The sequence below is a fragment of the Mobula hypostoma genome, chromosome 12 (assembly GCF_963921235.1).
Source record: "Mobula hypostoma chromosome 12, sMobHyp1.1, whole genome shotgun sequence".
In the NCBI taxonomy this organism is placed as follows: domain Eukaryota; kingdom Metazoa; phylum Chordata; class Chondrichthyes; order Myliobatiformes; family Myliobatidae; genus Mobula; species Mobula hypostoma.
In genome coordinates, this window is record NC_086108.1 from 111,361,594 (window position 1) to 111,375,602 (window position 14,009).

The 14,009-nt window shown below is 45.0% G+C and overlaps 1 protein-coding gene across 3 annotated transcripts in view; it reads right to left on the bottom strand.

Moving 5' to 3' along the window:
- Positions 1-441: 441 nt before the first annotated feature.
- The window catches only part of LOC134355067 (vitellogenin-like), a 116,205-nt gene continuing 102,637 nt past the window's right edge, over positions 442-14,009 (bottom strand). For all 3 annotated transcript variants that reach the window (XM_063064794.1, XM_063064793.1, XM_063064792.1), the window contains 5 exons: positions 11,695-11,786; positions 3,421-3,515; positions 1,895-2,045; positions 1,638-1,799; positions 442-978 (listed from right to left, as the gene is read on the bottom strand). In XM_063064794.1, coding sequence (XP_062920864.1) covers positions 869-978; positions 1,638-1,799; positions 1,895-2,045; positions 3,421-3,515; positions 11,695-11,786 — 610 coding nt within the window. In that variant the 3' untranslated portion in view covers positions 442-868. The remainder of the gene's footprint in view (positions 979-1,637; positions 1,800-1,894; positions 2,046-3,420; positions 3,516-11,694; positions 11,787-14,009) is intronic.

Genomic DNA, 14,009 nt, shown 5'->3' on the forward strand with positions numbered 1-14,009 from the left:
GCAGATTGGTTGCTTGTCACTTGCTGTTTATGTATAGTTTTTCATATCTATATTTCTTTATTTTTCTGTGAATGCCTGCAAGAAAATGAATCTCAGGGCTGTATATGGTCAACTGTTATCCATGCCTTTTATTCTAACAGGAACATACAAACTCTGTACTCTCAAAATTTTACTTTTGAAGGCCTCCGAGCACTGCTTTGCTGGAAAACAACCCTTTCCATATTACAGTAGTGACCTGACCCACCCTGGATATTCTTACTTCTCTCCTCTCCCGCCAGGCAGAAAATACAAAAGCTTGAAAATATGTACCACTGGGCTTGAGGACAACCTCCATCTCACTGTTATCCGTCCCGAGTATGAAAAGACGGACTGGACTCTTGACCTCACAATCTATCCTGTTATAGCCTCACACCTTATTGTCTACTTGCACTGCACCTCCCGTGTAAGTGTAACTCTTTATTGTGCATTTCATTGCTTCCCCTTGCACTGCTGTGATGAAATGATCTGTATGGACAGTATGCAAGGCAGGTCTTTCACTGTAGCTCAGTACATATGACAACAATAAACCAATTTACCAGTCTTACACCAGAAAGGCTTGTTTGTGGTTTAATTTATTCAGTCGTTGTCACAATAATTGCATCACCATTTGAGTGAAATCATTCATCAAGACAGCTATATTGTTCACAATTGTTGATGAATGAATATTTTATTCAGATTTTAAAATTCCTGATTAAATTACACATTTCCTGCTTCAGAGTATCTCAGCCATTCAGCAAAGCGTGGCCGTGTAAATCCTCGGCCAAAAAACAAATATTTGGCAATGTAGAAGAGGAAGATAAGCTCTATACTGTAGACAGACATGGTGACCTTATGTCTTGGCACACTGACATGTGCAGTCTGTGTGTGAGTCTGTAGGGAGACTGATGTGTGTTGCTCTCCAATGGAAGCTGGACATGGTAGATGCATTCACAGCGCGATCTGCCAATAGATTAATACATGCTTGACTAACAGAACAGAAAGAAACAGGAGCAAGAGAAAGACACACAAAACTCAGTAGGTCAGTCAGCATCTGTGGAGAGGAATGTTTCAGGTCCAGTCCCTTCATTCTCCACAGTTGCTGAAGACCTTTATCAAATCTCCTCTTATTTTCCTGTGCTGTACGGAATAAAGTCCTAATCTATTCAACCTTTCCCTGTGACTCTGGTCAAATCCAACCAACATCCTTGTAAATTTTATCTGTGCCCTTCTTCTGGTTCTAGTCTCACCTAACCTCAGTGGAAAATACCTGCTTGTATTTACCCTATTTTTACCCCTCATAATTTGGTATACTTCTATCAAATCTCCTACACTCTACGGAATAAGGTCCTAACCTATTCAACCATTCCCTATGACTCAGGTCCTCAAATCCTGGCAACATCCATATAAGGTTTCTCTGAACTCTTCCAATCTTATTGATTTCTTTCCTGTAGGTAGGAGACGAAAACTGCACTCAATACTCCAAATTAGGTCTCACCAATGTCTTATACAATTTCAACAGAACAGCCTAATTTGTATACTCAGTATTTTGTGTTCTCAATCCACAATATTCAGTTACTTTCACTTCTCATGTTGGTTTTCTGTCAATAGAGTGGACTTACTGGAGGGTACGCAGTGGAAGTTGACATGACGAGACCGAGTTTCCATAGGTGTACATTGGGCCAGGCACCGCTGTACTGGTTCGACTGAATAGCATCTAGATGCCTGTCCTTCAAAATCAATGATCCTTCCCAATTCCACAAATTCCCGTCGGACTCGGCAGTCTGAAATTCAACGGAGGGACATTATTGTAACAGGAACAACGCAGGTCCAATGGTGCTTCCATTTACATGATCTACACTGGGGTGGACTCACTCACCATCTTTGCAGGAGGTTCCTGGACACAACCAGGACTCGAAAAGGTGCTCCACGTCTCTGGCCTCCTCGTGGTTGGGCATGATCAACTTCTTCTCACCATTGTTGAGGCCACAGAGTCCACACGTCTTCCCCATCATCTGGTCGAGGGCCGTCTTCACATAGAGGCAAAAGTATTAACTACAAAGTTAGCAAACTGGTTAGTACGAATGCTTTACACCACTAGTAATCACCAATTGGAACTTGATTCCCACCACTGTCTGTAAGGAGTTTGTACTGTGACGGGGTCCTGAATTACCCCTATAAACTGTGCTTTTGGAAGAGAGAGAGAGAGGTGCCAAACACAGACACCTTGTTAAAAAGAGAGAGAAAGAAAGAGCGAGAGAGGCAAAGACTGCTCACAGTTTGTTTATACTTTCCTCAAGGACGCTGCCTGCTTGTAAGTTCTTACAGAGAGAGAAGGGAGGAGCTACTTGAGAGACAGTTGGTATTCAGCACGGTGAGATAAATAGAAGGTCAGATGATAGACCTACAGACAATGGTTTCGGACACTGAATGAGCTTTGTTGTGCCCACAGAAAAGGTGGGTTTTGGAGGATCAATCAGTGGCTCTTGCAGTGTGAAAAGGGTGTGACCGGTGGGGAGTTATTTGTGTGTCCGACCCTCGCCTAGGTTGATAATTCCACCACAGAAGAACAGTTCCCTTTGTTGTGGTCACAGTCGGTGACTTCTAAAGGATTTCGGAGGACAACGGGAAGATTGACAGCGTCAGCTCACCTGAAGACTCAAATCTCTCTCTCTCCATCACTACTCAACTCAATACCATGAACTAAACTGAACTTTACTCATTATTGTAAGACTGTATCTATTTACCCCTAGACTTGAAAAAGCTTGGTTTTCATATATATTCCACACTTACTTATATATAATCATTGCTAACCTGTTTGATATATCTGCATTTATGTTACTGTACTGCGTAGTTACTAATAAATACTATTAGTTAATAGCAATACTGGACTCCAAAGTGTTTTCCATTTCTGCTGGTTCTTTAACCCGTCACAGGGTACGTGACAGTACCTTCTCCCTGTGACTGCACAGACTTCCTCTGGGCTTCACCCACATTTAAAAGATGTACAGGTTAGGGTTAGTAGGTTGTGGGCATAACCTGAAGGGTGGTAGAGTAGTGTAGCTGTTAGTGTAGAGCTGTTACAGTGCTAGCTACCCTGGTTCAATTCCGCCTGCTGACTGCACCTTCTCCCCATGACTCTGCAGGTTTCCTCCGCGTGCTTGGATTTCCACCCGCATTCCTAAGTTGTACAGGTTCGAGTTAATAAATTGTGGACATGCTACAGTATGTTGGTGCCAAAAGCATGGCAATAGTTGCAAAATGTCCCTAGCGCATCCTCAGATTGTGTAGGTCGTTAATGCAAATGACAGATTTCACTGCACAAGTTTATGTGACAAATAAAACTAATCGTCAATATTTAAAAGTTACATTGAAAGCTTTAATCAGTTATTAAGCTGGAGATACCTGGATTTTCTCCCCATCAAAGTACAAGCTCTCAATACTGATTGACGGGGCTTGCAGAGTAATTCCTATCCCGTTCCTTTGAATGGTGATGATATCTAGAAAACAAACAGATTGCTATTTCTTCAATGGGTTTTATAGGCAAACATGCTAACCTGGTAAAACTGCCCAAAATTCAAGTACAGCTCACACACAGAACTACTGAGGCAGTAGAGGATGGAAGGCCATTAAGTTAAGGTTTTGTTTATTATGTGTGATGTGTGTCATTATGTATGACGTGGGTGATCATTGTCTTTCCATGACCATGATTGTTCTTGGCAAATTTTCTACAGGAGTGGTTTGCTATTGCCTCCTTCTGGGCAGTGTTTACACAAGACGGGTGACCCCTGCCATTGTCAATACTCTTCAGAGATTGTCTGCCTGCTGTCAGTGGTCACAAACGAGGACTTGTGATCTGCACCGGCTACTCATACGACCATCCACCACCTGCTCCCATGGCTTCACATGACCCTGTTTGGGGGCTAAGCAGGTGCTAAGCTTGTCCAAGGATGAACATAGAACATAGAATAGTACAGCACAGTACAGGCCCTTCGGCCCACAATGTTGTACCGACCCTCAAACCCTGCCTCCCACATAAGCCCCCACCTTTGATTCCTCCATGTACCTGTCGAGTAGTCTCTTAAACTTCACTAGTGTCTCTGCCTCCACCACTGACTCAGGCAGTGCATTCCACGCACCAACCACTCTCTGAGTAAAAAACCTTCCTCTAATATCCCCCTTGAACTTCCCACCCCTTACCTTAAAGCCATGTCCTCTTGTATTGAGCAGTGGTGCCCTGGGGAAGAGGCGCTGGCTATCCACTCTATCTATTCCTCTTATTATCTTGTACACCTCTATCATGTCTCCTCTCATCCTCCTTCTCTCCAAAGAGTAAAGCCCTGGCTCCTTTAATCTCTGATCATAATGCATACTTTCTAAACCAGGCAGCAGCCTGGTAAATCTCCTCTGTACCCTTTCCAATGCTTCCACATCCTTCCTATAGTGAAGTGACCAGAACTGGCCACAATACTCCAAGTGTGGCCTAACTAGAGTTTTATAGAGCTGCATCATTACATCGTGACTCTTAAACTCTATCCCTCGACTTATGAAAGCTAACACCCCCTAAGCTTTCTTAACTACCCTATCCACCTGTGAGGCAACTTTCAGGGATCTGTGGACATGTACCCCGAGATCCCTCTGCTTCTCCACACTACCAAGTATCCTGCCATTTACTTTGTACTCTGCCTTGGAGTTTGTCCTTCCAAAGTGTACCACCTCACACTTCTCCGGGTTGAACTCCATCTGCCACTTCTCAGCCCACTTCTGCATCCTATCAATGCCTCTCTGCAATCTTTGACAATCCTCTACACTATCTACAACACCATCAACCTTTGTGTCGTCTGCAAACTTGCCAACCCACCCTTCTACCCCCACGTCAAGGTCGTTAATAAAAATCACAAAAAGTAGAGGTCCCAGAACAGATCCTTGTGGGACACCACTAGGCACAATCCTCCTATCTGAATGTACTCCCTCACCACCACCCTCTGCCTTCTGCAGGCAAGCCAATTCTGAAGCCACCTAGCCAAACTTCCCTGGATCCCATGCCTTCTAACTTTCTGAATAAGCCTACCGTGTGGAACCTTGTCAAATGCCTTACTAAAATCCATACAGATCACATCCACTGCACTACCCTCATCTATATGCCTGGTCACCTCCTCAAAGAACTCTATCAGCCTTGTTAGACACGATCTGCCCTTCACAAAGCCATGCTGACTGTCCCTGATCAGACCATGATTCTCTAAATGCCTATAGATCCTATCTCTAAGAATCTTTTCCAACAGCTTTCCCACCACAAATGTAAGGCTCACTGGTCTATAATTACCCGGACTATCCCTACTACCTTTTTTGAACAAGGGAACAACATTCGCCTCCCTCCAATCCTCCAGTACCATTCCCATGGACAACGAAGACATAAAGATCCTAGCCAGAGGCTCAGCAATCTCTTCTCTCGCCTCGTGGAGCAGCCTGGGGAATATTCCGTCAGGCCCCAGGAACTTATCTGTCCTAATGTATTTTAACAACTCCAACACCTCCTCTCCCTTAATATCAACATGCTCCAGAACATCAACCTCACTCATATTGTCCTCACCATCATCAAGTTCCCTCTCATTGGTGAATACCGAAGAGAAGTATTCATTGAGGACCTCGCTCACTTCCACAGCCTCCAGGCACATCTTCCCACCTTTATCTCTAATCGGTCCTACCTTCACTCCTGTCATCCTTTTTTTCTTCACATAATTGAAGAATGCCTTGGGGTTTTCCTTTACCCTACTCACCAAGGCCTTCTCATGCCCCCTTCTTGCTCTTCTCAGCCCCTTCTTAAGCTCCTTTCTTGCTTCCTTATATTCCTCAATAGACCCATCTGATCCTTGCTTCCTAAACCTCATGTATGCTGCCTTCTTCCTCCTGATTAGATTTTCCACCTCACTTGTCACCCATGGTTCCTTCACCCTACCACTCTTTATCTTCCTCACCGGGACAAATTTATCCCTAACATCCCGCAAGAGATCCCTAAACATCGACCACATGTCCATAGCACATTTCCCTGCAAAAACATCATCCCAATTCACACCCGCAAGTTCTAACCTTATAGCCTCATAATTTGCCTTTCCCCAATTAAAAATTTTCCTGTCCTCTTTGATTCTATCCTTTTCCATGATAATTATAAAGGCCAGGGAGTGGTGGTCACTGTCCCCCAGATGCTCACCCACTGAGAGATCTGTGACCTGACCCGCTTCATTACCTAGTACTAGATCTAGCATGGCATTCCCCCTGGTCGGCCTGTCCACATACTGTGACAGGAATCCGTCCTGGACACACTTAACAAATTCTGCCCCATCTAAACCCTTGGAACTAATCAGGTGCCAATCAATATTAGGGAAGTTAAAGTCACCCATGATAACAACCCTGTTATTTTTGCACCTTTCCAAAATCTGCCTCCCAATCTGCTCCTCTGTATCTCTGCTGCTACCAGGGGGCCTATAGAATACCCCCAGCAGAGTAACTGCTCCCTTCCTGTTCCTGACTTCCACCCATATTGACTCAAAAGAGGATCCTGCTACATTACCCACCCTTTCTATAGCTGTAATAGTATCCCTGATCAGTAATACCACCCCTCCTCCCCTTTTTCCACCCTCTCTATCCCTTTTAAAGCACTGAAATCCAGGAATATTGAGAATCCATTCCTGCCCTGGTGCCAGCCAAGTCTCTGTAATGGCCACTACATCATAATTCCATGTATGTATCCAAGCTCTCAGTTCATGACCTGCAGGCTAGTGGAGGGAAAGAGCGACCTACACCTCCTTTGGTAGGGGCACATCTCTGCACCACCACCGAAGGTTAAGGTTTAGTTTTTCAGTGCGTGCATCTGTCTCTGAGTCTGTGCCATATCTGTGTCAGACAGTGTATACATATCTTGCAAACCCTTCAGTAGTTGCATAGACACCTGAAGAGTAGACTATCTGTTGGATGGAAGTGACCAACAACTCTGATAGAGGCAGATGTCAAGTTTTTAAGCTCACCAGTGGGAGGTGGTGCTTTAGCACTGCTGGCCCACCACCTGGAGGGAGTCTTGATCATAAGCGGGCCAAAACTCCTGAAGACAGGTGGCAGATCAACTGATGATCACACTGGTGATAGCACAGGACAGTTAACATCTCAGTCCATGTGTATTTTGTAACTCTTTTGTTCTGGACACCAGTGACTACCAGGAATAGTCTGTTTGGCAACCGGGAATAGTCCGGTGACAGCGTGGAGAGACAGCGGACAGCCAGAAAAGACTGGCACCGGAGGTGTCGGGATTGGCAGTCCGGGCACCAGCTCAGATGAGCACCCACCTCTCGAAGCTTCTAGTTTACATGGAGAAACATACCCACGGGGTCCTCCAAGAGGGAGGGAGAATGATGGACCCAATCGGACGGATACAGTTAATTACAGGGAACGACTACGACCCAGAGCTAGGATAAAAGGCTCTGAGTGTCCAGTGTGTTGGTGTGGGAGAGTGTTTTCCAGCATTAAAGGTTTACGAGTCCACCAAGCAAAGTTGAAGTGCTATTCCATCCCAATGGATGAAGATGAGATTTCTTCACCAAGCACAGATGATGTGGTCTTTTCAACCACTGATTCACAAGCCACAGCAATTCGCTCTGGAGTGAGTCATCATACTCCAGGTCAGACGGGAGATAACCCAGGTCAGGTTTCAGACCACAGTACCCAGGTAGATTCTTCGCATGATGGCGGTGGTGAGGAGGTAGAGAAGAAGAGGAAGGTCAAGTGGCCAGCAATGGCAGATGAGAAGGCTTGGCATGTATTTGATGAGGATATCAGTATGATGTTGGAGAACACTCTCAGAGGAACATCAAAGAGAAAGTTGGAAGTGATGGGTGATATGATTTACGATGTTGGAAAGTACAGGTTTGGTTTGGTTGAGTTGAAGTAACCAAAGCCTACACAGCAACCAAGCAGGCGCCAGAAGGAGATCAGTAGGTTGAGGACAGAGCTTAGATCGTTGAGACAGAGGTGGAAGGTAGCAAGTGAGAGTGACAAGCCAGGGCTTGCTGATCTCTGAGAGCATTTTCGAATAAAGTTAGCATCACTCCGTCGTGCAGAGTCACAACATAAAAAGAGAAAGAAGAGAGAGAAGGCAAGAAAGTCGTTCTTTGAGAACCCTCACGAGTTCACAAAGAAACTGTTTGAACAAAGTAAGAGTGGGCAGCTTAACATCTCTCAATAAGAACTTGAGGATCACCTAGCAAGCACTTACTCTAACGAACAGCAGGAGGCTCCTTTGCTTGACATTTCAGGGCTTGTGAAGCCTACCAGGCCAGGAGTGAAGTTCGATCTGTCAGAATCCAAACTGGCAGAAGTCGAACGGTTCATCAGAAAGGCAAGTTCAGGCTCAGTGCCAGGACCTAATGGAGTGCTGTATAAGGTGTTCAAGAAGTGTGAACAGCTGAGGAAATACTTGTGGAGATTGTTAAAGGTGGTGTGGAGACAAGGTGTTGTTCCTTTGTCATGGAGTGAGGCTGAAGGAGTATACATCCCGAAGGAAGAGAATTCTACTACATTGAATCAGTTCCGACCAATTTCACTCCTGAATGGAGAGGGGAAGATTATGTTTGGCATTCTGGCAGAAAGAATATCTTCATTTGTGATTGAAAATGGATTGGTAAATACATCTGTGCAGAAGGCAGGAATACCAGGCTTCCCAGGATGCCTTGAACATTCTAGTATGATATGGCATACCATCCAGGAGTCAAAAAGGCTGAGAAGAAATCTGGCTGTAGTTTGGCTTGATCTGGCAAATATGTATGGTTCTGTTTCCCATGTCCTGATTGAGTTTGCGATGGAATTCCGATGGATTCCCGCTAAGGTGAGGAACTTTGTTATGCAGTACTACAACGATTTCCGGATGAGGTTTTCCACTCAGCAGTTTACAACTAGGTGGCAGAGCTTGGATGTTGGAATCCCAATGGGATGTGCAATTTCACCCATCCTTTTTGTGTTAGCCATGGAGGTTATTGTGAGGGCTGCAGAATCAGTGGGACCAGGTGTCGCACTTGATGGCGGAGAGGAGTTACCACCAATACGAGTGTTCATGGATGATCTTACCCTTTTGGGTCCCAGCACGGAGGCAGTGGAAAATGTACTATCTAGACTCGAGGAGCTAATGGATTGGGGAAGAATGAAGTTCAAAACCAAGAAGTCAAGGAGCCTTGTTCTTAGGAGAGGAAAGCTGGTTGACTTTCATTTCACCCTTTGTGGAGAGGAAATTCCATCCATTCAGGACCAACCAGTTAAGAGCCTCGGGTGATGGTACACAGAGGAGCTGAGAGACACCAAGAGGGTTCAAGAGACAGGAGAACAGATCAGCAGAGGTCTGATGTCTGTTGACAAGTGTGGCTTGCCTGGCAAGTTGAAGTTGTGGTGCTTGCAGTACGGACTGATGTCACGGATAATGTGGCCACTAACTGTCTATGAAGTGGCAATGTCCCACGTTGAGGCAATGGAACGGAAGATCAACAAGTATGTGAAGAAGTGGCTTGGAGTACCGAGCAGCCTCACCAATGTTGCAATCCACAGTAGCCAGACAAAGCTTACCATCCCAGTACAATCCCTTGTTGAGGAAGTCAGGGTAGCCAAGGTAAGATCATTCTTGATGCTTCGAGACCCAAAAGACCCCGTCATCAAGAACACCCAGCCAGATGTGAGATCAGGCAGGAAGTGGTCAGCCCGTGTAGCAGTTGATGAGGCAGAGTCCAGATTGAAGCACAAGGAGACGGTTGGGGCTATCCAGCTAGGCCGCCAGGGACTTGGGTGGACAACCCACAAGTGGTGGTCATCTTCTACAGGTAAGGAGCGCCGTGAGCTTGTAACACAAGAAATACGAGAGGTAGAAGAGGAGAAGAGGTTAGCTAAAACAGCTGGCCTGGCCAAACAAAGGGCTCGGACCTGGTGGGAAAGTGTTGAACAACGACATCTATCTTGGAATGTTCTGTGGCAGATGGAACCACTCTGCATTTCTTTATGCAGAGCAGCGTACGATCTGCTCCCAACACCTGCCAACCTCAGCACCTGGTATGAAGATAAGACAGACAGGTGTGCTGCTTGTGGTGAGAAGGGAACACTTCAACATATCTTGAGTGCATGCAGAGTCAATCTTTCCAGCGGCATGTACACTTGGAGACATAACAACTTTCTCAAAGTTGTAACAGAAGCGGTTGAGCAGAGAGTATTGCAGCACAACTTATCTCATGCCCCATGCTGCACAGAACATCGCATATCATTTGTGAAAGAAGGCTCCAAGTCAAGGGTGTACAGCGCAGGCCCACGATCAAGCATACTTTCTTCAGCCAATGATTGGTGTGTCAAGGCCAACCTGGATGGGAAAGGCAGTTTCCCGGAGCAAATAGCTTTCACAACATTGCGTCCAGATATAATCGTATGGTCTGACAGCAGTAGAGAAGCGGTTATTGGTGAACTCACAGTCCCCTGGGAAGACAACATTGATGAAGCCCATGAGTACAAGTTAACCAAGTATGCAGAATTAAGATCAGAGTGCGGAGACAGAGGGTGGAAGGTCTCATGCTATCTATTCGAAGTAGGCTGTCGTGGGTTTATTGCGTTCACTCTCCAGAAGTGGCTGCGTGACCTTGGCTTCACTGGAAGAGAGATCAAGTCAACCAGCAGGGCTGTAGCTGAGGCAGCAGAGAAAGGATCAGCATGGGTGTGGACCAAGTATCTCCAGAGGGGCAGATAGTCAGACAGTGTATACATATCTTGCAAACCCTTCAGTAGTTACATAGACACCTGAAGAGTAGACTATCTGTTGGATGGAAGTGACTGATAGAGACAGATGCCAAGTTTTTAAGCTCACCAGTGGGAGATGGTGCTTTAGCACTGCTGGCCCACCACCTCGAGGGAGTCTTGATCATAAGCGGGCCGAAACTTCTGAAGACAGGTGGCAGATCAACTGATGATCACACTGGTGATAGCACAGGACAATTAACATCTTAGTCCACGTGTATTTTGTAACTCTATGAGTATGAGGATAGGCTGAGCATTGTGAGGCTTTTCCCTTTGGATTGAAGGAGGATGAAGTGTACAAGATGATAAGAGGCACAGATCAGAGGATAGCTACTGGCACATATAGTGTACCATCATGAAGGATCCCACCCACCCTGCTCGTGGACTGTTTGTCCCACTCCCATCAGGAAGGAGGCTACGTAGCATCCACGCCAGGACCACCAGACTCAAAAACAGTTACCTTCCCCAAACAGTAAGGCTGATCAACATCTCCACCTAGTAACCCACCCCTCCACACCCCCAACCACCACTACTTTATCATTTCCTGTCAATCACCTTGTGTACAGACACTCCTGTGCCTAGTGTCACTTTATAGACGTACAGTCACTCTGCGGATATAAACCATCTTATGTATTTATATTTATTGTTTTTATTATTACTATTGTGTTCTTTATCTTACTGTGTTTTTTTGTGCTGCATCAGATCGAGTAACAATTATTTCATTCTCCTTTACACTTGTGTACTGGAAATGATATTAAATTATCTTGAATCACCCCGTCCTACACTGGGTCCTCGATAGTCATCCCCAACCCTGGTCGGGGCAGTAACATTCCCAATAACAGTTCCAACAACAACTGGGAAATATTGACTCACCACTTAACACCGTTTGTTCGTCTCTCAGAGTGGTTTCAACGGAGTCCACCATGAGCTTGACTCCATCCTCTGTGGGATAAGCTTCAATTACACTGTCAAAAGGAAAACCAAGATTACACCCTATAAGACATAGGAGGAGAATTAGGCCATTGAGTCTGCTCCACCATTCCATCGGGGCTGATTCATTGTCCCTCTCAACCCCATTCTTCTGCCTTCTTCCCGTAACCTTTGTCACCCTGACCAATCAAGAATCTATCACCCTCCATTTTAAATATACTCAATGATGTAGCATCCACAGTGTTTGTAACAATGAATTCCAAGATTCACCACCCTCTGGTTGAAGAAATTCCTCCTCGCTCCATTCTAAATGGACATTCCTCTATTTTGAGGCTGTGCTGTCTGGTCCTAAACTCTCCCGCCGTAGGAAGCATCCTCTCCACATCCATTCTATCCAAGCTTTCAATATTCGATAGCTTTCAAAGAGAATCCCCATCATTCTTCTAAATTCCAGTCAATACAGAACCAGAGCCATCAAACATTCCTCATACGCTCACCCTTTTATTCCTGAATTTATTCTTGTAAACCCCCTACGGAGTCACATCCTTTCTTAGATATAATGTTCAAAACTGCCCTCAATCTCCGATTGTAGTCTGAACAATGCCCTATAAAGCCTAGGCATTACATCCTTGCTTTTATTTTATAATCCTTTCAAAGTGAATGCTAACATTGCATTTCTCTTCTGCACCACCAACTCAACCTGCACGTTAACCTTTAGTTCTGTTGAAATAGCACAGGATTATTGGGGAAGGGAGCAAGGTAAAGAGGAAGAGACAGTGATTCATTATTCATTTACTTATTAGAGATACCACCCACCGAGCTGCACCACCAGTAACACACCTATTTAATCACAGGACAATTTACAATGACCTACTACCCAGTAAATCTTTGCACTGGGGGAGGAAAGCAGAGCACACAGAGGAAACTTTGGCAGTCACAGGGAGAATGTACAAACGGCACCAGAACTGAACACGTTACAGCTCCGACATCATGAGCTGTAATATCATCGTGCTAAGCTCTACGCTACTGCGGCGCCCTAGTTGTGTTATGCTCCTGAGCTGGTGACTGAGGGGCCAGGTCTAATACTGCACATCTGATGAAAACTATTCAAAAATCATCGGATTTCTCTCTTCACAGAGGCTGACTGTCCTGCTGAGTGTCCCACACATTATTACAATTACCATCAATTACAGGACAATATCAATGCACTCTCAGGTCCTTTTCCCTCCAAAAGGTGATGCTTCAAGAAGGCAGCATCCATTGGTAAGGAATCTCACCACTTAGGACATGCCCTCTTCTCATTGCTCCTGGTACAGGAGCCAGAAGACACACACTCAATATTTTAGGAACAGCTTCTTCCCTTCCACCATCTGATTTCTGAACAGACCATGAACCCATGAACACTTCCTCACTATTTTTGAACTACTTCATATTTCATTTACTTTATTAATTTATTGTTTGTTTTATATATTTCACTGTACTCCTTATTTAGTTCTCTTCTTGCAATATTTATTTATTAATATTTCCTATTATAAAGTAGAGTATATTAATGTATTGCAGTGCACTACTGCCACAAAACAACACATTCCACGAAGTAAACCTGCTTCTGATTTTGAATCATTTTCCATCAGGGCAGACTGAGAATTGAGAGCAGGTTTAAAAATTACTATCCCCAAAAGTGACCTTGAATAGCTGTAACAAATGAATTGCATCAACAATTCTCTTGTCCCCCTTCTTCTTCAGCCCTTTATCTCTTCCACCTATCACCTCCCAGCTTCTCACCTTGTCCTCCTCCTCCCGCCGTCTTATTCTGGCCTCTGCCCCCTTCCTTTCCAGTCCTGATGAAGGATCTCGGCCTTAAATGTTCACTGCTTATTTCCCTCCATGGATGCTGCCTGACCTGCAGAGTTCTTCCAGAATTTTGTGTGTGTTGCTCTGGATTTCAAGCATCTGCAGAATCTCTTCTGTTTAATAGAACCTCTAGTACAAATGTTCCCAGCCTGGGCTCCATGGCCTGATAAATATTAGGGGTGCATAGCATTAAAAAAAAGGTTGAGAATCCCTGCTCTAGTTTGAAATCAAAGTATTTGATATTTTGAGCAGATCTAGAGATCGGAGAGCCACTTTAGCTATGACTACAGCAACACAGTTGTCTAGGGTGGATCAGTGACGTGGCAAAAAGGCCCACTGTCTCAGAGGAAGGGAAGATTGCCAGTTCCTAAAATAATGAGTGTGTGTCTTCAGACTCCAATACCACC